The following is a 24,172-nucleotide window of genomic DNA, read 5'->3' on the forward strand; positions in this document are numbered from 1 at the left end:
AGTTGACGAAAGTATATGGTGAGTCAAGTATGGATGTAAAAAAAGTCCGAAAGTGGTGTAGGAAGGTTGCAGCTGTTCGTACTGAAATCCACGATGAAGAAAGAAGCTGGAAATTGTCAATTTTCGACGAGACAGTTGCAAAGGCTGAGCAAACAAGTGACCCCAATGGCAGAATTTTCTTTGTCTTTCTGCGATGAGCTTTTGTAAGTCAAAACTTTTCTGCACGAATTCTAAAAAAGTTTTGAAGAAACACTTGTGATTTCTAAAAATACGCTTTACGTGACGTAAAAAACAGTTCAAACTTATGCGAGTCCTCCGTGCATTTAAGACATCTACACATAGAAGGTATGTTTTTGTACTTTTCTATTGGCTATTTTTTTGCTTCTGGCAATTTTTCTGCACAGGCGTGGCAAATTTTCTGCGATCACATCGCAGATCGCAGCATGTTCTGCTATGGGGCAAGTGACTAGCAGCTGTTTCCTAAGCTGAAGGAACATTTGGCCGGAACGCGCTTCAGCAACAACGACGAAGTGAAGGATAACGTTCAACGCTTTTTCAAACACAGAGTGGTAATCTGGTATGATATGGGCATATAAAAACTGCCATAACGCCTACGGAAATCCATCAACTGAAATGGCGATTATGTAGAAAAATGGATAAATGTACAAGCTTTAACATTATGTACACATTATTAAAAACAAACTTTTTTTGTACTTCTAAAAAAACACTAGACCTTACTTTTGGGGTTAACCTCGTATATATGGAACTCAATTGCCTCAAAATTAATTTTATCATTAAAGGCTCCATCGGAAAAGGAAAATATATCGTATATAATCCAAACTTATACGTCTCCGTACGGCACAAAATTTATGTATAAATTCTTAAAAATTTCGCGACATACCCTTATGGGTATGCGACACACTTGTTGGGAATCGCTGCCCTACACATTCATGTTGATTAAAACAACTTCAGATTAGGATTAGGAATCAGATTTCTGCCATCTATGGCCATGTTAGCTTGTCAGGTATGAGGGATGACGTCCCTCGGCGATCAAACAATCCGAAGAAAGGGAATGAAGAAAGCGGCCTGGGAGCATTGTTAGGTACCATCCCGGCATTTGTCTGCTGTGAATGAGGAAAATCCTGGAAAACCTCATTTAGGGTGGCCGAGTGTCCCCACCGGGAATCGAACCTCGAGACCGCTCATACCAAAGGCGAGAGCGTTAGCGACTACGCTATGCACGACCACTAAAATAACTTCAGTACAAAGTCCAATTTAGAGTACAGATTTCCGTCACAAAGAACTGTGTCCTCTGTACGTGGAAGAAAATACTCGAACTAATTCTCTCGGTTAGAAGTTATTGGTAAGTGAATATGTAGTGGAAGGAAGGAGACGTGTATATAATTTCTGGATGGCGCTTGTATTAGCAAAGCACAATTTTTCACATAAAAACCTACGCAGTTATTAGAAAAAAAGCAAACACCTATACTTGTACTAGACTTTTCTTTCCTTACATGAGTTCAGCCTGCTACTATACATACCTCAATGCAATTTTCACACAAAACACAACTGCAGGAAGCGTGGCGCCGCAGCCCTGTGTCCAAATCTTCTAAACAAATAGCACAGGTCCACCCATCCCCTTTGTCCCCTGTGCTTGTGAGGAGAGGTTCTGGTTTCACAGTACTTTCCTCACTAACAGAAAGTACTGTGTTTACTTTATCCGCTTGACTAATGTTACATTGAGCGATATTATTACGAAACTGATCATCACGATTTTCACTTTTATACTCAGGATCAATTTCAGCTTTGCAATGAGTTAAATCCAATGGTTCTCCTCTCTGTATGCTGACATCGGAATTTAGCACCGTCTGCAAAATACAACAGGAAATACAAAATCTCTAAGGACATTGATTTTTTAGCAATTTGGTTCTCTCAAGTCAAGACACGATTTGTATAACAGTTTTTAAAATACAAAACACGCATATGACTCAAAGCTACAGCTCAAAACACCTATCCTAGACTTTATAACAGATTTCCTTAAATGGTTAGAGTAAATCTCAATTATAATGCGTTCAGGACATTTTGTGACGTACTGCACTAATTTCACAACTAAACAGTTTACATTATAAAACAAGAACTTTACTTATTTATTTTTATGATAGCTCAGTGACGGAAAAAAAAAATTGGATTATCTTGCTTCATATTTCGCTGGCTACATCCACAATCATCAGATTTATTAATGCGAAAGAATATTAACATGTAATAGGATAAACAGAACTTTAAAAAAAAAAAGTGCCTGGCCTAATTTATTTTTTCTGATAACGAAAATATTTTCTACCGCTTCTAATTTTTACATTTTGAAACGTTCCTGGACATTTCTACATTTCCACGTATGACTAACCAACTCAATCAATGGTCCATGGAACCCGAAGGTTCAATGGCGCGTTCACAAAAGCTCTCTCCATTGACTTCTATCCTTAGCCAACTGGATCCAATTGCTAGTTTGTATTCCTATTTCTGCGAGATCCATATTAATATTGTCCTCCCATTTGCACCTAGGTCTTCCTAATGCTCATTTTCCGATTGGTCTTCCAGTTAAGACTTTGAAAGCGTTCCTACTTTCTTCTATCCTGGCTACCTGCCCACCTGAGCCTCCTAGATTTGATGACCCTAACAATGTTTGGTAAACCGTATAAATTATGCAGTTCTTCGTTATGAAGTTTCCGTCATTCCCCAATCCCGTTCCTCTTGGGTCCAAATATTAGTCTCAGAATCTTGTTCCCAAATACTCTCCGCCTACGTTCTTCCCTCAGAATAAGCGATCACGCTTCGCAACTATACAGAACAACACGCATGATTATCATTTTATATATTTTAAGTTTCTAATTCCACGACACAATTCACGACGACTAGAGATTTTGAACTGAATAATATCACGAATTTCCTGCTATTAGTCAACATTTAATTTCTTCGTGAATATCGTTTTCGTCTGTTAATATGGGTCCTAGATATTTGAAAGTATTCATTTTATCAATGGTATTATTTGGTATTTTAATGCATCCATAATTTGTCGTATTACGATCCTGACGAACTTCCATGTATATAGTTTTCTCTGCAATTACTTGTAAACCCATCCCTGCAAGCGTTTAATAAGACCTCTGTATTTCTTTCTATTGTTCTCCTATCATCCCCTATTAAATTTACATCAGCATATGCCATAACCTGGTGAATACCATTCAACTCTAGGACCTGGTTGCTATCTTTGATTTTCTTTATAGCGTACTCCAGGACAAAGTTGAATAATAATAGCAACAACGTATCTTCTTGTTTCAGGTTATTCTCGACGTGAAAGCTTGTGGACAAAACTCTTCCTACTGGGACTTTACTCTGGGATTCATTTAAACATTATCTTAATTAATCTAATTAGCTTTTTCGGTTTTCCAAATTCTGTAAGAATGTTGTACAGTCTCTCTCTCCTAATAGAATCGTAAGCCTTTGTAAAATCAATAAATAATTCTACGTGTTCAGTTTTATTTAATATTATTTTTCTTTTGCGAGCACCCCTAGTATGTGAAAACTTCACCGAACCGTTTACCTTGTTTTTCTCATCCACAGCAATCAGCGCTGCCTTGGGCAATGAAAGAAAGAATAGGAAATTTAATATATGAATTGACCAAGAACAGTAACACGAATAATGTAGTTTGAAAGTTACCGAAATTTACTGTGTTTCGTGTTAGCATGGGGTCTCTCACCCCTTTTCAACATGAAGGCTATATGTGATATGGACTTGGGGATCCGAACCACATGAGCTTCCACCGGGAATAGAACCTAGATGCTAGCTCAAAATGTACCGCGTGTAACGAGAATTATACTACAACATTTTCATTGCAGAAGTTATAATTTTAAAAAGAATTTTGTTTATTCTACACAAGTAGTCCATAAGCCATCTCGTCTGCCTGACATTGTATAGTGCAACCTGCAGCATACATCAGTGCAAAGTCCATGATTTACACCTGCGACATTTAATTACTAAAATAAGCGTGAATAACCGTGGTTACAGCGCTATCACCAGCAACTATCATTGATACCCTAATAATCTGTCTGTAACAACTAACTAGTGACGTCTGGGGCACATTCCTATCTCTTCCGTGGTTTTCAAGGCTTATCTGCAATTATTTACATAAGTAAATAAGAATAATTAGAGCTCGGAAAAGCTTCGTCCCCTTTTTTATGTCGCTGATGCTAGTGATAGTGAAATGGGACAATCAACAGAAAAACTATGAGATAAGAAATTAACTTCACCTACGTAAAGCAGCTTGCTTGTACAGGGTGTCTACTAAAATTCCAAAATGAAATTTCGTGACTTTTTCGTGACCTTTTCTTTACCACATCGTAAAATTTCCTATTTTCAATGCGAATTAGGCCGAATTTTCATCCATGCGATAGAAACGTATTTTGCTTGCGATTTGGTAGCGTCTAAAGCCGACGATAGACATTTTTAGTATTGATCTTTGACGTTTTATAGAACAAAATATTTCAATCTGTACTTACAATTGTACAGTTTAAAAAAAAAAAATCGTGACCCAAAAGCTAAATTTCGTGCCTTTTTCGTGACTTTCATGACCGTTTTCTGATTTCGTGACATTCGTGACCGATAGACACCCTGTTGTATTTTCGTTTTCCGTACTACAAATGTTTTAAGCATTACATATGCGTTTATAACGTTAGTGTATATTCTATAGTTCAAACCTCTCTCCTGACGAATATCTCAAGATTACATTATTATTTGCATTATGTGTATGATTTTCATTATCTGTTAACCATGTTCAGTGCCAATGTCCATTTCGCCCGGATCTGTATTTTAAACGTTTATTCCTAGTGCAGCAGACGTAGATTAGGTAAGTCCAATCTGTACTAAAGTACACCTCTATTCTTGCCGTTTATCTGGGACTCAATTTCGAAAGTTTACGCTTAGATTTGTAGTACTTGGTTGACTGGACTGCTCTGTGTGATTCAATTACCTGTAGTGCTCATACAGACAGACTACAAGCCACTGAAGCTATTACAAAATAACTTGACCAAGACATACTAAATGCAACAGAACGATTTTGCTAGTTCAGCGTACAAATTTTTCTGCGTAATTATATTGATCTGTTGCTCCCCGGTACTTCCAACAAGAATTTTAGGAATGATTTTAAAAAATACATAAAAATATCGTGATCTTGACCAATAATTAGTGTTTGGATCAGGAGCCAAAAAATTTTTGAAGGGCCCTAAATCGAGTTTTCGTATTTTCTACGGAATAAGCACATTACACTGACTTAACTGATAGTTTGGATTTGGCTACACTATATGTACTTCTCCAAACTGCTAGGTTATGGACGCCTAAGAAGGTTCACGAACGAAGCTCAACGACGGAAAAAAATATCTGTCACAGATGATGAAGAATACACACAGTCAAGTATCTCCCTGTATGTGCTGTTGAAATCCATTTTGATCGTCTTACATGACGAAAAACCCAATCAACGCTTTGAAGTTGACGTCAGCTTTTGCAAATGATCTCATGTGTTAAATATAGTAGTCAGAATGTTTTTATCTGCTTCACTTGTCTGTGAGCAGTAGATTCAAAGCGGAAAGATTAGACAAAAATTAACCCTATTACATATTTGTCTGCTACTCACTTGGCTAGTTGGTTGCACTTCAGCGTTTATTTCTGCACCAAGGCTATAGGAGACATAGACCTATAGTTTCAAGTGAAATCCAAACTACTGTAATGCGTTTTCATATCAAAGCTCTTCAACCGAAAATCGAACCCGTGAACCACAAGCGCCTTAGCCACTAGATCAACGGGAAGGGCTGCTACTCATTTATATCTGCTACTGTAGCCATTAGTAATTTAAATAAAAGCAACAATGTTTATTTGATTCGAGCTTCTTGGACTATTGTTTGTGGAGTATCAATTACTCTATAGCTGTGAATTTACTGATATCAATTACAGGGCGCAAAATTTTCGGTCGCCATTGCCGACTAGAAATTTAGAGCTGGTGACCAGTGTTTAATAGGAATGGTTTATGCCTAAACTCACAGGGCTTCGTAGTTTCTATTTCACAGCTCACAAATGTTCAATCTGGAGGGCAAGAGTTCCAGAGTATAAGACGAAAGTCAATCAAGAATGCAAAAAAGTACATAACAGAACGGTTGCAATCTGTATTATCAGAGCTAGTTCTGTCTTTTTATATATTTCTGACACTTTGGGTTGGTCTCTTAACCCTCCATAGCACGCGTGGTCAATTGTTAACATCAAGGCACGCGCGCGGAGTCTCACTCCGCAATATTTATTTATTTAATGTGTATTTTGTTTTGAAGCGACCACGTATATTTTCCAGCACAAACTCCTTTAACAGTTCTAAGAAAGCTAAAATGTCCCTATCCGTGGAGTGTGAGTCCGCGGCGCATGCTTCGGCGGGTTAAAGGAAAAATCCTTGAATTTTTTGTGGAAGAAATAAAACTGCTTTTTAAGTACTTGCAACCAGCTTTATACAGTGAAAAAGTAGACACTGTCTTAGCAGAGTGGGCAGAATATAAACTTTCGTTTTCTTCATTAACATTGAATCAGACACTGAAAAAGATTTACAGTGAAAACTTCATTAAGAGATTCCCAAATTTGCTTCCAATTGTCACATTTTGTGCAGTTTTACCTGTGCGTACTGCTTCGTGTGAGAGAGGGTTCAGCAGTCTCAATAGAGTTAAGACGCCTACAGGAATTTACTGAAGACTGACACACTGGATGATTTCCTGACAATTTCCATCAATGGCCCTTCACTTAAGGACTCTGATCCAAAAACTACAATCGACAAGTGGTACTTCAGTGCAGGGAGAGAGCATTACACAAACGCGAAGTCTTCAGGTAAGATATTTTTAACGTGTGTATGAATTGTCCAATTCAAAATTGATTATCCTGAAAATTAATTGTCTGGATTTGAAATTTTATGTCCTGATGTAATCTTTTTCTTTGTCAAACTAAAGATCGTGGAGAGGAGGGGGGACCACTCATAATTTGTACGTGAGAGATGCTGACGACCATTAGTTTTAGATTGGCGAGTGCGTCTGACTGAAATTTTGCGCCCTGATCTATTATATTAGTTATTGTTTAGTTATTTTTTACGCCTAGTTTACTGCTTGCGGATCATATCGCAGATACTTCAACGGCTTTGAGCTTTCGTCCGGAAAGTGGTTTTGTTCGAATCCTCTTCGAATGCACCAAGAATAATTATCCAATACTTCCTGTAGCTATCATCAGAATCTTTCCATCACATTTATTTATTTATTCCTTCGGTTCAATTTCTTTCCTCACTGATTTCTCCTTCAACTCCGCATATCTTTTATCTTGTCATTTTAGATGATGTTACGTTATAGACGGCGAAATAATAAGATAACCCAATAACATTTTCTTCTGTCACTGCTAAGAAATCAGCCAAACGTGTACTCCTATATATGGATCCTGAGAGTGTTATTCTTGCACACTAACACAAAAGTTTATTTAGTTTATTTATACATGTTTCCGAAAATGTTTAATTTCAAAGTAAGAATGAAGGAAATCGGCATGAGAGAGAGAGAGCTCTAATGCACAAATTAATCTAACAAAATGAAAATATAATGAAAGCAGCAGACATCTTTGAAAACATGATCCTCAAATCAGAATTCCTTACAATGGAAATTGTACTATCACAAAATATATATATTTAATTTAATGTCTCTTAATACCGGAATAATTCACAATGTTAAGATTCTATTACTGATTAAAACGAAAACAGAATTCAAAATAATACTTTTTTTTTTTTTTTAATAAGGTACGCTATAAAATATTAAAACTTTAAATCCGCAAACTTATGAACTAAATTTATGACGAATTGAAAAGCAACTATCTATTTGATCGGTATAAATTAATAAAATCAAAGTACTGAACTAAATAATAAATAATAATAATAATAATTAAACTGTCAGCAACAGAGAGAAGATTGAACGGAAGTTTCAAAACTTAAAACTTATATAATAACTCAAACTTATATGTAATGTTCTAAGCATTAAATACGTAATATAGATATAATTTAATCGGATTTCAAATTGTGGTATTGTACACGATGAGGCAACAGTCAGTCGACAAGTATCCGATGCTAAAATCAACCGGATAAATGTTTCGTCAAGGGCTGCGTCATGACATCACACTGTCTGCTTCCATTTCTTTTTCTATTTTTATCACGTGAGAAATAAAACTAGACTATCAATACAACGAACTAATTCTGTTTATATATTCTTTATAATACAGTAGACTCCCGAGTATCTGGCCTAATGTGGCGGAAGGGCAGGCCGGATAAGCCAGGGTTCTATGAACTCATTTCTTAATGAACGTTAAGCATACCCCAAAAACAGTTTACGAATACAGTTATAATCAGGAACAGCGGCAAGCGTATTGTATTGAGGTCCGTTACACACTGACGAAACAATGAACAAGGAGCAGAACGCTGCTCTTTTCCTGTCACAACTTGGATTTTGTACATGACACAAAGGAGGATCGTAGTAGACGCCCGTTTTCAATGCCTTGGCAATGTTGCCAATGCAACGCCTTGCCTTCCTCATTTAATTACGATAAAAGAAAACTAGGCCGGATAGTCGCGAGCCGGATACTCGGGAGTCTACTGTACATAAAGCTACCTGTCAATAGATTTTCTTTACATTTTCTTGCATATTAATATATACTTATTAAAATACAATACCGTAAACATTAAAAAAGACCAAATACATCTGACTGAAAAACTACTTCAAACATATCTTCAGGAAACAAACTGCCTGCGCTTATTTCGTTCACATATGATAGTACTGGTCTTTTTATTCTAGGGCGAAAATAAAATTAAATAGTATACACTCATGCGATGTTCGATATTGACTTTTTAATTATTTATTTATTTTTTGGTAACAAACTAAGTTTCTGATTAAAAGTGAGTTGCCGGCGCCAGAGACCAGCGTTCGATTCCGGTGGAAGCACATGTAGTTCGGATCTCACATTGAACTGTACCTTTACACCTTATACGAAAAAAAAAAAAAAAAAAAAATCCGCTAACTGTCACGAATAAGTACAAAGTGAATGTAATCGAAAATGAAGAACATTATTCGGTAAACTACAACCAAGAAAAGAGAAAATGCTTCCCAACGGGTATACATTAATCATCCAATGTATGTATACGTGGTTAGCACAGTAGACTTAATCCTAATGAGAGATCTCATGGGGGAGTGAATTTAATGACTTTTTTTTTTTTTTAAGTCGTAGGTTCGATTTCAAACTTCTGAGCATGTGATAAACAACAATGCACCTAGTTTTCCCTTTCTCTCTCGCTCGAACACCATCCGATGAATTGTGCACAAAAGAATAGCACTCAAAACTCGCAGGTTTTATTAGCCACCTTTCCAGGACAAAACAATAAATCTGTGCCCACCCTCAAGACAAGACGACAGCAAATAATTCAGGCACAAAAAAAAAAAAAAAAAAAAAAAAATCAATAAGGAATTTTCAAAACAAAGCAGTTTTCTACGCTATTTAGTCTTATATGATGTGGATGACTTGCTGTTGACACTTCTTACCGATCCTCGATTCTCGTATTGAGCCTGGTTCATCACTTTACTCGCGCAATAGTCGCACTTTTTATACCATTTTAATACGAAAATCCAACTGCGACTATTACGCGAGGAAAGTTGCCACTCAATTATCGCTACGATCAAAACAACTTTGAATTTTGATACATACATCATTGTATCAATATAAAAAATAAAATATAGCCTCGGCTCCCGTAAGTTGCACTCAAACACGTAATAACTAGGCTACGCTCTCTTCCAACTACCGTAATGATGAACGCCAATGAAAAAGTCGCGTAGTAATGAAGGTTGTTTGTCTCGCTTTGGCGCCAGAGACTGTCAACCAACCAGGAAGTGATTTTTCTAATCACAACCAGATGTTTGAAACCCCCGAGGCAATACGATGAAATGCCAGAGCAGACAAGGTGGTTGTAAACAGGTGCCATACTGGGATGTGTCATACTTGGAGGGGGGCGCGCAGAATGGAGGGTGGAAATAGGTTGACATATGTGTCACGATGTTACGTATCAGTAAACACAAAAAGTTCTTTTGCTCGGACTCGTACAAGATAATTAATTTCGAAGAGTCTATATAGACTGCGACTTTTATGCGGGGAATTTTGTGCGAATGTTTTTACTTCAAACTTAAAATGCGACTATTACGCGAGTGAACACGGTATGTTTATGTTTGCTCATTACAACAGAAAAACAATACCTAAAAAAGAAAACTATGAAAAAACTTACCATAGAAGAGATTTTAAAATATTGTATACGTTGTATATGAAGTAATACCTTGGATTCGTAATTTTAGTGTCGCAGTTTCCTCACAACTGGCATACCGGAATGATCATATCGGAGTAAGAAATCAACCAATAAATTCAAACTAAAGAACGAAAAGTTATTTGAAGGATACAAAATGTTCATCACTTACTTAATCACAGTGATACTTGTTATTAGTTACACTGATTGAAATCCCCTGCATGTATTATTTCGCCCACAACGAAGTATTTGGATGATTCTTATATACGGAATACCTACCTCTTTGTCAGACGTTGAATCACCTTCCGCAGATGGCTCAGAAATATCAGACTCGAAAGCCCGTGGTGGAGAAATGAGCTCAAATGCATATATGTTACGATTAGTATCGTCTACGTACCGCAACAAACAGCTATCATCCTGAAAATAATCAGAATATATTTTATATAAGTTTTTAGAGTGCAATCAGTGCGGAAAACATAAGAATGGCATAGGTGAAACAACCGATTTGGGATTTTAAGTTTTTTCTATCAGGAACCTAAGGATCCAATTACTTAGTAGAGTAAAATTACTCAATTTATCTAATGTTTTGTATTTGGGACCACTGCAAAGGCAATAACCTCACAGCATTCTGACCGTAGTGATATTCCTATGACATTTCCGTTATAACAACGTGCCTTAATGACACTTTCACAGGAACAAAGATAAGAGCTTAAATACTACAATATTTAATGTTTTAAAGACATATGTACACTCATGTCCAAAATGACTGTCGCATATCTATAACTGTCTTCTTGTAAGAATATAATTTGATAATGATTTTGCAGAGTACTTTTAATACTGATACCATGTGTGTCATCTGGAAATGTATATTTGTGGTAAATTTCATAGGAAAAGAATTATAAATACGAAAATTAGAATGAGTAAAACAAAATGTTGCTAAATGGGCAAGAAAGTTTTATTGTTCTTATTTGCTGCACTTTTGACATGAAATTTGCCACATACATGTCTTTGCCGATTATACACATACTAACATCATAAGAAATACCAGGCGACTTCGTTATCAAATTATATTCCTACAACATATTTATAGATATGCGACAATAATTTTGGACATGAGTGTACATTATCAATGTCGTATTGGTAATTTTAGTTTTTTGTAGAAATAATTTACTTAACATAAAAGTATGTTTTATATTTGAATTTTGGGGGAGACGGCGGCTCAGTGGCAGAGCGCTTATCTCTGTTGAGCGGAGTCCCTGATTCGATCTCCGGTCAAGTAACTGTGGTGGACAACATCATGTTCGTGGGTTTTCTCGGAATACTCCCGTTTCCTCCCACATTCCCATTCCATCAACTATTCCATTATCATTCACTTGCCTTAATAATTCGTCTCCCTTAGCCTAAAGGGCATAATCGTGGAATGTTAAACTGAAAGATATATTTAATTTTTTTTTTTTTTTTTGTGAACATTTAAGAAATGTGGAGTATTTAATGTATTGTATAAAAATTTTGTTTTACTAATCTGCTAACATTATCAATACAATAATTTAAATGAATTTCCTTTTATAAACTTAAAAACGGCTTGTCTTTGTATATTAACGAGACTAAACGCAAAATCCACTGGATTCACGGGGCGGGGAAGGCTCAGTTGTAGAGGTTCATCTATGGTGCATGGGGTCTCAACTTCGATCCCAGCTCACGCCAAGTGAACTTTGTGGTGGACAAACACAGTTTGCGTTGGTTTCGTCGGGGTTCTCTAGTTTCCTCCCACTTTTTTCATTTCACCATTTCATTCACCGTCTCCTTTAGCCTAGCCGGAATAATCGTGGCACATAAAACTCAAAAGATATAATTTCATTTTCATTCCATTGGATTCACTACTTATCCAGTGGGACTTAGAATGAACATAGATGGTACCTGAAAAAGTGTTAGTTTTTAATAAGTAGGTCGAGTTCAGTGTTGCGGACTCGGATTGGTTATTTCTGAAAGGTTAAAGTTGGTCTACTATTTATGCGTAACTACACTAGAAATCACAAATTTTCAGTTTATATTCTACGAAAGAAGTTAGTACTGAAAAGCAAAAAGGTACGTCTCAACTCTAAACGTGTGCAAAATAAATGTCAGTTTAAGAAAAATACGTTTTTCAGCATAATGTAACTAAAAATCATTAGAATTTGTTACCATTTGCTGCATACATTGTTTTACGTGACACAAAATTTATGCAGTGGAAACAAATAACAAAATTAACATAAGTAAACATAACGCTATTCTTTTCCGGCTTGTTTAAACAATTTATACTTTTTTTTTTTTTATTTTAAACGTTATCCGTAAATAAACCGAACTGATAAAAATTAAATTGGAAAATCAAATGAAATAAAATTATTCCGTTTAACGTCTCACGATTATGCTCTTAAGGCCAAGGAACACGGATGATTTCGGAAGTGACTGATGATGGAATGAGAATGAGGGAGAAAACCCACGAACACGGTGTTGTCCACCACAAACTTACCAGGCTGGGAAATCAACCAGGGATCAAACGCACTAGAGGTAAGCGCCCTACCACTGAGGCCCTCAGAATTAATATGAAAACAATTTCTAAATATGAAAGATGTTTGGTGGTTTTGTGTACAACCCTACGACAATACGCCAGAATTGATATCTGGCAACTGTGAACAAAATGGAGCAGTACGTTCAAGATATATGGATATAATTTTGTTTTATATAATTTACAGAAATTTAAATATTAGTAAGTTTCACAAGGAAAAGGAACTACGAATACCTAACGGATACGCACTCACCTGGAATAGAAGTTTCCACCTTGACGATGGTTACAGTACAGATAGTAATCAAAAGTTAAATTCCAAGCAAATTGAAGGTAACAATTTATTTTATTTATATAGTATAATTTACGTAAAAATGAAATCTCTCACATTTTATATCAAGGAGCAATGTTAGGTTGCGTCAAAGAGCTCCGTCGGGTCCAAATGGTTCGCGTTCTCATCTTTAGTGTGGGAGAGATGGGTCTGGCTCCCAGTAGTGTAGATGTGGGTAAAATTATCAGTGCACGTCTCACATAGCCTTGATGTGGAAAAGGGACACAATCGACCAATCAAACACCGCGTTAAGTATAAAGGTGAAACGTCTAAGTTTTTGTTTACCAGAATCCTTGCAATATGGTTGTCTAGCACTTCCGCCAACGCTATTTCCATGGTCCCATCGTTATTTATTAGCGTATACAGCTCTTCTTTGATCTTCCGCACTTTATCCTGCTTATTAAGGGTAATCAGGAATTTCACAGGCTGATTAGAACTGGCAGGTACAAAAGTTACACCTGCAAAATAAGAACAATTATTCATGAAACTTCACTATACTCCAGGTTACTCAACTAATAAAGACAATCTCATACAGTAAAATAGTACACTATAAGCTTTGCGATAAAACGCTGGTAAGAGACGTCGAGAGAAAAGTGAAGAAATATTTGAGAATAGAAAAAAAAAAAAAAGCTGACGAGTCCAGCTGGGGGCCATGTTAGAATCCTGTCATGTGATCACATATACGAATCATCATCATAGGTATTCTATCACTGCTGGCAGGTCACTTGCTTCAACTGAGAAGCTTCCATGCCCTACAGTGTTCCTCTAATATCTTCGTCTTACGTACCATTTTTGTTTTAATATCGCCCATTAATTGTAGTCTCCTTTGCCACCCATTCTCTTTCCTGCCACTATACCCTTTAGCACGTCCCTCATGATACAATTCCTTCTTACCAATGTCCGAAATAGTTTTTTTTTTTCTTCTTCTTAATAATATCTCTAACACCCTCTCATTAGTTTTCGCTCAACCTACCTAATTCTCCATTCTTCTTCTCATCCACATTTCGAAAGTGTAAATATACAAATGACTAACAAGACAAGTTCGGTAGAAAGCACTCGCCTGCAGAGAACTTAAGCATGCCATTTGAAAGACCAATTCATGCTGATTACAACACGCTAATAAAATTCCTGTACGGTTGCGAACTGTTCGCGATATTCACCGTTAAATGCACGACTTGCACACGATTTATACAACCATTTGATGTGTTTGGATTCCGACCAATCAAAGTTTATGGCAGGAGATTTGTATATAGTATGAAACTTCTTCATCTGGACTTTATGATGTACCAACGAAACAATCAAATAAAGTTCGTGCCCATGCTAATGAATCAGTTCCGATCACCACGATACATTGGATTGTTTCAGTTTGCGTTCTATACGGCAGATTACCGAACAAATTATATACCTTTTGAATCACCTGTCTAATTTGCTTTTCGCTTTGAATATGCGAAATGTTCCCTTGACGGATGCAACGCAATTGCACATATAAAATGTACATGGTGCAAGGAAGTATTTTGCCTGACTCATTTTTTTTATAGAACAGAAGCACAACAGTGATCAATTTGCATTTCTGACCTAATCATTATTGTGAACAGCGTAATGACTAATTTTAACTAACAAACCCGTTAGTTATTGCAAAACAGTTTTTTTTTCTGTTACCTCCGATATATTTCAATTCGTATGTCAATATTCGTTGCTAATAATGTTATACTTAACGCGTTTAAAGCGCATATCTCTTTTTTCTACAAACTTCCCAGCTGAATCTTTCGAACAGTTCTTAACCGTACAGGAATTTTATTAGCTTGTAATCAGCATAAATTGATCCTTCAAATGGCATGCTTATTTTCTCTGCAGGCGAGAGTTTTCTCCCGAACTCCCCTTGTAAGTGTAAAAGAAACAGAACCTGAAAATCCTTCACATCAACTATCATCCAGAGTTTCTAGCATGAAGATTTCTTCGGAAAAGGAGAGGGTGTAGACGATAAATTCGGGGAATTAATGAGCATTATTGTGAGATTCGATTTTTATCTCGATGTGAAAAACTGAGCTTCACATATTTTGATTTTCAACGGTTATCAGACTACGTGAAACTGAATTTGAAAACAAACGCGGTTCAGCAAAGTTGATAAAATTGATAACAACTACAGATGGAGCAGAGGTGATATTTTTAACACCTACGGTTCAGAAGTAAATGCAGAAAAAAAAACAGAGTTAAAAAATATCAAGTAATACTTTCGATTCGACAAAGTGGGCACTTCAAATATCCAGGATCAATATTAACGGACCAAAACCATATCCACGAAGAAATTAAATGTCGACTGAAAGCAGGGAATTCGTATTAATATTCAGTACAAAATCCTTTGTCCTTGCGAATTCTGCCGAAAAATTTGAAGTTTAAAATATATAAAACGATAATTTGCTGAATGGTTGCGAAACATGGTCGCTCACTTTAAGGAAAGATCGCAGACGAAGCATTTGAAAATAAAATCTTGAGGCGAACATCGAACCCAGGAGAGAAGCACCTACGAGAAAATTAATTTCAGACGGATATAGGTATGAAGAATACATGGAAATTCAGTATGATTGTACCAGGGAAGCAAGAAAGTTCGTGCGCTTTTATACTATGAAAGAAAACTGTCAATTACAGGGTTTTAACGATTTATTTATTCGGCAAAATAGCCTACATCTGCTTCTACAACCTTCTTTCTCCCAGCGCTCAACAAGCTTGTCAATGCCAGTTTTGTAGAATATTTGTTCCTGAGACTCGAAAAACTCAATAACTGCATTTTTGACGTCTTGTTCAGTCTTGAACTGCTTGCCACGCATAAAATTGTCCATGGCCAAGAACATAATCCGAAGGGGCGACATCTGGGGAGTAGGGAGGATGAGATAGAAGCTCCCAACCAAGTTCTGAGATTACCTCCAGTGTCTGTTTTGCGGTGTTAGGGCGCGCGTTGTCCTGGTAATAGAGCACACCTTTTCTGTTCACTAGTGCTGGCTGTTTCTGGGTCAGTCTGGTGGCTACCGTTCTCAGTTGTGATGAGTACACATCTTTGGTAATTGTCTTACCACGTTCCAAGAATTCGTAGTGCACGATACCGTTTGTAGTCCACCAAACACAGAGCAAAACCTTGCGTTGATGGATGTTCGGTTTTGCAGTACAAGGCTTCGGATCATTCGGTGATAGCCAATGGTATGACCGTTTTTTATTGTCATACATGACCCACTTCTCGTCACAAGTTAATATACGGTCCAAAATTGGACAGATTTTGTGTCTCGTCAACAAAGATGAACAGATATTGTCTTAGAACTTGGCCCGTAGCGGTCAGATGGTGAGGGACGCACTGACCCAGTTTCCAGGTCTTCCCAACTGATGCAGACTTACCCGAATGGTTTCCCTGCTTACCTCGAATCGGTGAGCAAGTTCCTCACATGTTTGACTGGAATCTTCTTCAATAGCGGCCTTCAGGTGTTCCATATCCACTGATTTAGACTTCCCAGAGCGAGGCTTATCTTGCAACGTCTCGTCACCAATTGAAAAGGTCTGGAACCAATTTTGTACTGTACGTTTACTTATTACACCCTCTCCGAACGAAACACATATTTTTCTAGCTGCTTCTGCATCATTTGTCCCCAATTTAAACTCGTAAAGCAAACAAGCTCTAAGAACTTCATTTGACACTGACATGATTACGAGCGATTTTTACACACCACACTAACAAATGCGTTGTTGTATTCATCGTGGCTGATGCGTCAATGAATAAGCTTTCCCAGTCAAAACTTTCATACTACGGCAACAGATGTCGCCGCAGCAGCCAAATGGACGCGCGAGTGGTTCAAAAGCGCACGAACTTTCTTGCTTCCCTGGTAATGGTGCAAATTAAAAATACCTTACAATATTAAGTAATACCTTCGACTAAGTAGATATTTTCACATGTCTAGGATCAACGTAAACACACCGAAATAGCGGAAATTTCATAACAATGTTAGGGTCATTAACTCTAGGAGATTTAGGTGGGCATGTCCTGTAACTAGAATAAAAGTAGGAACGCGTTCAAAATTTTAACTGAAATTCCAATCGGAAAAAGACCGTTAGGAATACCTAGGCCGAATAATATTAAGATGGATTTCGCAGAAATAGAATATAAAACAGAAACTGGATCTAGCTGATTGACAAAAGTCAATGAAGAGCTTTTGTGAATGTGGCACTGAACCTTCGGGTTAAACTGGATATAGGGTTAATTAGATATAACCCTTCTGAAAATGAAAATGAAATGAAATCTTTGAGTTTTACGTCCCACGGTTATGCCGGTTAGGCTAAAGGAGACGGTGATGATGAGTGATGAATGAAATGGTGGAATGAAGAAAGTGGGAGGAAACGGGAGAACCCCGAGAAAACCCACGCACACGGTTTGTCCACCACAAAGTTCACTTGGCGGGGGCTGGGATCGAAACCGGGACCCCAAGCACCAGAGGTGAACGCTCTACCACCGAGCCACCGCGGCCCTATAACCCTTCTGAAATCGTTCTGTTCTATATCACTAATGAACGCCTCTGTGAAGAGAAGCCTTTAATCATAGGAGAGAGACTTTAAGTTTCACTCTTACTGTTGATATTGATATTTGTAATACTTTTACCTTTCCTTACTGACCTTTCTCTGGGTACTATAAAGTCTTAAAAATTGGAGTGTAAAAATTCAGTCAATTAAAAACATCAGTTAGTTCTGATTTATTGTGACATTTTAGTAATTACAAAATGTCACAAAATTCTATTCTATTTTACTCAACACTTTTGATGCAAATGGTTGATCTGAATGGCGGTGTCACTGGTTGATTTTCGGCCACCACCATCCCTCTTTGTGAAATGGTTTCCTATCTACTGATTCAAACAGTATAACTATAACCATTTTGAAAACCCAAACCAACTAGTCGAGCTGAATCGAACTCAGAACCTTCCGGCGTGCAAAGCTGTGGAAAACAGCCTCTGCTGCCATGCCGAGCCTGTCCCAGCGCGAGCATGGCCAATAAATATAGAGATCTTTATTCCTTAGTCCATGGGCTACTTGCCAACCGAATTTGGTTCAAATTCAGTCAGTAGTTACCGAGACATAAAGTATCACATATATCACCTACAAGCCAAGTCAAGCCTGTCCCTGGTCCCTTAAGCAAGGTAAGTACTTTTACAATTTATTTAGTATCTACACTGAATGTTCACTGAATTGCGACCATCTACCTAATACTTTGTTGCTCCACCTTTTGCTCACAGGACGGCCTGGACACGGCATGGCATAGATTCTGGTAATTGCTGATATGTTTCCGCGGGGATCTGACACCTTATATTCCTGATGGCATCCCACAATGAGCCCACAGATAGTGCAGGAGTCATGGTGCGAAGACTCCGTTCGACAACATCCCATAAATGTTCTATAGGATTAAGATCCGGTGACTTAAGGGACCAATTCCTATGCTGCAGCTCCGTATGATGTTCTTTAAGCCAAGCAAATAAAGTCCTAGCTTGGTACCACCATGCATTGGAAAATGCCATCTTCGTGTCGGTACAAGTGTTGCATTGCAGAATGTACATGACTCTCTAACACCTGCACGTATACAACGGATGTCTCGCTGTGGCCCATGTACACCAACGGTCCCATTCCATGCCAATACAAACATCCCCAAACAATTCAGCCGCTCCCACTTACCTGTACAGTACGCACCATGCTCCATAGCTTCGTGCTGTTGGCGACACATGCACACGTCCGTCCGAGAGGAGTAGCACAAACCGTGATTTATCAGGCCAAACACACACTTTTCCAATTGTTCATGGTCCAATTAGCGTGTTACTGTGCCCGAGCGCGATGAAGTCAGCGGTGACGAGTCGTACAGTGGGTGACGAGTGTGTAGTCTGCCGTGGAACTGCATGCGTGCCAATGTAAGCCGTATAGTTGTGTGGGATATGGATGTTGTGCATCCACTATTGTATTGATCACGTAGTTTCCGGGCACTGATGGTTCGTTTGACTCTCACGAGTTGATTGACGCGACGCTCGCCTCACGTTTTGAACTTCAGTACGCCACTGAAGTATTCTGTTACCCATTTTTCCCCTCTCCTTGTACACTTTCACTACACAGGAACAGGCGCATCCGACAAGTATTGATATCTGGGTTATTGATGCACCTATTGCTTAGGTACCCACAATCATGCCTATTAATGCGGATAAATCTTGCCCACCTCCCAATATAACGTGTGCTGTCTGCCAACATGTAGCCTCGAGTGTGTTCTTTCTCTTTAATACTACAAGTTGAGTGGTCATGTAATCAACTCGGCTGCTGGCCACACTTTCTTGTGTGGAGGGGTGGTCGAAATTCAGTGAGCATTCAGTGTATGGTGCTCAATCAGGAGTTAACTGCATAAAGCTTTTCTAGAAGAAAATTGTCACAATTATAAGTTCTTTCGAAACTAAATCTCATAAATACTACTACTACTAAATAATAAGTTTTCAAGCTATGAAGGACTCGGCCGGCCAGGCGGCACAAGTTACTCTGGTTAATACGTGGTCAAAGTATCGACATCAAACACCACTACTTCTAACATTCAGGACAAATAATTGGTTAGCTTATATTTTTATAAGATAATTAAAGATAATTAACAGAATCAAAATATTTACTTACATATTTGCCTTTCCATGGCATGTGGCAGAGGGACTGATAAATACATGAAAGGTTCGTATGTCACAGACACATGCTTGCAAACGGAGCAGACGACCTGCAAATACATTACACATATCACATGTAACTAAATTTCCATTATTACATACAACTATCGATTACTTTACGATTTACTAGCAACATTTTAAAAATATATGAGAATGGAGGAATAATATTCCGAAAATTAAAATAACTACACTTGATGGAGATCACAAAGATCAGAATTTAAATATATTACTTCTTAATCAAGAGCGACGAAATTAAGTGGCTCGTAATTATCCACGAGTGTTTACAAAGTCATATCTATATAGAACTTAAATAGCTTAATGAAATCAACAGTGTGAATACGCGGACAAATCAGTAAGTAATGCGTATGAACTTATGAAATGAAAATGAAATTACATCTTTAAGTTTTATGTCCCATGGTTATACCGGTTGGGCTAAAGGAGGCGATGATGAAGAGAAATTAATGAAATAGTGGAATTAAGAAAGTGAGAGGAAACGGGAGAACCCTGAGGAAACCTACGCACACGGTGTTGGTCCACCACCACTTGGCGCCAGCTGAGATCGAACCAAGGACCCCATGCGCCAGAGGTGATTGCTATTAATTACAAGACTGTGAAGAGTAGCTGTAGAACAAAAAAAGAGGAGGAAAATTCTTTAAAAATTAGTAAAATTGCAAGTAAAAAAATGTTATTTTCCATTATTTTCTTGAGTTGCGTATGAGTCAGTATGTTTTAGTCTGTTCAACATATAGTATTAGAAGTGAAAAAAAAAAGTTTTTATTAAACATTTAAGATCATTATAAGAAAAGTCAGAACTGAAAAATCGCCAGATAATTAGTTATACGTTTTTCCATTCATTCTATAATTTTTTCCTCCTCCTTATGTCTCGTTCATCCTAAGGTTAATCCTTTTCGGATTTTGGAATTTTTAAGGTAAATTTTAGATTTTCAGTCAAGAAGCTACTGCATCATCATCCTAAGATCATGGATTGTACCTCATTCTCTTCAGAATAAAGCAAGCTTCCAAACGCACCTTTCGCATGTCCGTATCATATACGTGAACAGGAGAATTCGAAGAAAATGGGGATTTTTTTCTGCAAAAAATCCCTTTTTCAGAACTTTAGGCTCAAAATCACTTACAAATTACTAAGTGCCATACACGTGTACTTTGTCTGATGATCATGTACACATATATGTGTTTTTGGATCCCATAAAACCTTTTATACAACATTTGCGAGAGAACAAAATAAAGACTTCTGCGTTGTATTCTTGATGAACAACAGATGTCCGTCTCAAAACACATGTACAAACATGTTCAAATTATTAGACTCAACATTCAGTTTCTGAATATTTTACTGTTCTTACAATATTACGTGAGAAAATATGTTCGAACTTAGTCCAAATCACTACTTTGTAACTCTGTCCTGATTCCTAGTTGGTGTGGCATGTGCTTCTCAATATCAATAAAACAAATGCGTACGTAACATTCAAATATAAGCACTATAAAGTGTGTATACCCAAATTAGAAACAAAAAATGAATAGAATACTTACAAGAAAATTCTCTCACACAAAGATTAATATATTTCTTATGAACTACCTTATTCTTTATTAAATCTTTTATCCTTTGTGGTATCCTATGTACGAGTTTAGCACATTTTGCCTTCAATTCAGCATCGCGATACCACAAATTGTTGATCTCCTTAATCAATTGAAGTTTGGTTCTAATGTGCTACTTCTCTAGCTTTTCTTTCATGAAGCTCCAAAATGTTTTAATCGGGTTCATATCAGGACTAGTGCCTGGCCACAAAACACTAATTTCGTCGTCCTCGAAGAATTTTGTCAGTTGGCACGGTGGCATGAGGCTCCTGATGAATTGTACGCATAAAGATGAATTGTACGTCATCAAACCAGAGTACAGTCTGGGAAAGCAGTTCTTCTTGAAGAACTTGTAGGTATTAAAGACATTCCAACTTGAATTCCTCCCAGGTCAACGTCGCACATATTGTGAACATTCATCAGACACAAAAATACAAGAATCATCACTGAAACACACTATTCTCTAATCGTCAGCAGTCCAATATTCTAGGCCTCGTGCCCATTCGAGGCGCTTCTTTGTCATGATTGAAGTAGACTCTAATATCTGTTTTCTTTCTTGACCGTGTGCTTTTATTCCCTCGGCACAAAGAACCCTTCGAACACTTTCAGGCCAAATGTCTGCGCCATACTCAAGCCATTTTTATGCTTAAGTCTATTAGAAGTTGCACTTCTGTTTCCCAGAGCCAATTTTTTAGTTTCATAATACCTCTTAGCGATAGCTTTGGTTTTCGCCCACACTTTCCAACCCTATTTTGGCTCTTGTTCATTTCAACAGAGATTCTATTCACAGATTTTTGTTCTATCCCAACTCTACTAGCAATGTATTGCCGTGTATATTTTATTTCCATCAGAAGTATTTTGTTAACTTCCATTTTATGCGGAGAAAGGTATTTTGCTTTTCCCATTATACTACAATTACAGGACTACACAGAATAAAAGATTGATACACGAAACAAGTCAAGATCATTTTAAACTGGCCCATTCGAACTGTTGAACGCTTTGAATGTCGTCAACTTCTTACGACAGCAACCACAACACTCCAGACTGTAACTTGTTGATAGGAACCACAATAGCTATCTACAACTGAAACACCACTTTCAGAATTTCCCCCTTTCACTAATACCATCTGCTATTCAACGGTGATATCACCACTTCAACTGTACAGTAAACGAATGAAGGCTCCTATATTGGTGGTTTAACCATTAAATTAAATGTTCTAGAACTCTGAAATTAGGACTCCTACATCAATTTTGCATTTTTCGAGCGTGAGTGTAATAATTTGAACACGTCTGTAATAAAACACACTCCACAGAATATATTTCGCAATTCTGAATGCGTGCTTGGTTTCAGAAAAGTCTGGTAAAATATGGTTTTTAAACATTTTTATTTAATTCTTTTTTTTTTTAGAAATTTGTCATGAAACTAATTTGAAAGAAACTAATTTCTTTATCAATTATATAATTAATTCTTAGAATGAAATACGTTATATATTACGTAATTCATGTATAACTGCAGAGCAGACAATAATAATAATTTTAGTAGTACAAATATAGCTGTTACCATTGGAATCAGCTACATTCGTAACATTAATGCCAACTAGTTATTGCATCGTTGCAATTTCGTGTGGTGGTGGCGAATTTCAGAAGTAAGGCAAGTGAATGAAAAAGGCACAAGACCTAAATAGAACAAGACCTCAAAATCATTTCGCGGCACTAGTCCTGAATGGCACAAGACCTAAAAATCACTTCGCGGCACTAGACCTAAAATTTAGGTTAGTGCCTATATTTTTAGGTCTTGTGCCATTTAGGAATTACGAATGTTACCCACTTGCCCCACCTCAAGAAATTAAAGTTGTCTCGTTATTAGTTGCAGTCATTTGACAACCACCACCAATCTACTTTCATTGTAGTAGAGGTCTGCACAGGCTTGAATTTTTAGCCGGTCCGTGAGACCCGACTCGAGTCCGAAATATATTTAGCATTTACGCCCGAGCTCATGTGATAATCAAATGAGCCCGAATTACAGAAACTTAACGCCGATTTGTATTTTTGTTTACAACAATTACAGATTTAATTTTGCAGTTGTGCTTTAAAAGTTCTCCAGAAAGAACGGTCCAATATATATTGTTGTAGAATATTTATAGTCTCGAAAAGGCCCGAGAAATGTGGTTGTATATTTACAAATTTTCGGCCCGAGCCCGGATCGGGCCCGAAGTGATATATGCTTTGTAAGCCCGAGTCCGGCCCGCGGGCTCGGCTCGAGCCCGTGCAAATCTCTACATTGTAGTAACAAATTCTTCTACTTTCCCGTAGTAAACGTTGGCCCAACTTCTATTTTTTAAAATCTCTATTGAAAAGTGACGAAGAACAAACAAAAATACACACGCGCTTCGAGAAAATCAAATATGAACACGGCGGTGGTGCTACACAAGTTCGTACTTACCCACGATAGGGCGGGAAATTTCATGGTGCGTCATATTAAAATCGAGATTTAAGAATGGTATGCAGGAAAAAAAAACGTGGCTTTCCATGAGAGAATTTGAAGGAAAAATCAATATTGAAAGCAGTATTCCTTTGGCACTTCAGCACGATTTAGTTTTCTCGTTACGAAG

General features: G+C 37.4%; 1 protein-coding gene across 3 annotated transcripts in view; it reads right to left on the bottom strand.

Annotated features, from left to right (window-relative positions):
* Window positions 1-24,172, bottom strand: part of LOC145684448 (uncharacterized) — an 82,502-nt gene that overhangs the window by 25,897 nt on the left and 32,433 nt on the right. For 2 of the 3 annotated variants that reach the window (XM_081756845.1, XM_081756846.1), the window contains exons 7-10: window positions 19,925-20,018; window positions 13,544-13,716; window positions 10,665-10,802; window positions 1,542-1,868 (exon numbers count right to left, since the gene is read on the bottom strand). In XM_081756845.1, coding sequence (XP_081612971.1) covers window positions 1,542-1,868; window positions 10,665-10,802; window positions 13,544-13,716; window positions 19,925-20,018 — 732 coding nt within the window. The remainder of the gene's footprint in view (window positions 1-1,541; window positions 1,869-10,664; window positions 10,803-13,543; window positions 13,717-19,924; window positions 20,019-24,172) is intronic. The other variant, XM_081756847.1, reaches the window with a different exon arrangement.

Source organism: Thermobia domestica, chromosome 4 (genome assembly GCF_964235325.1).
Source record: "Thermobia domestica chromosome 4, izTheDome1.hap1.1, whole genome shotgun sequence".
Lineage (NCBI taxonomy): Eukaryota > Metazoa > Arthropoda > Insecta > Zygentoma > Lepismatidae > Thermobia > Thermobia domestica.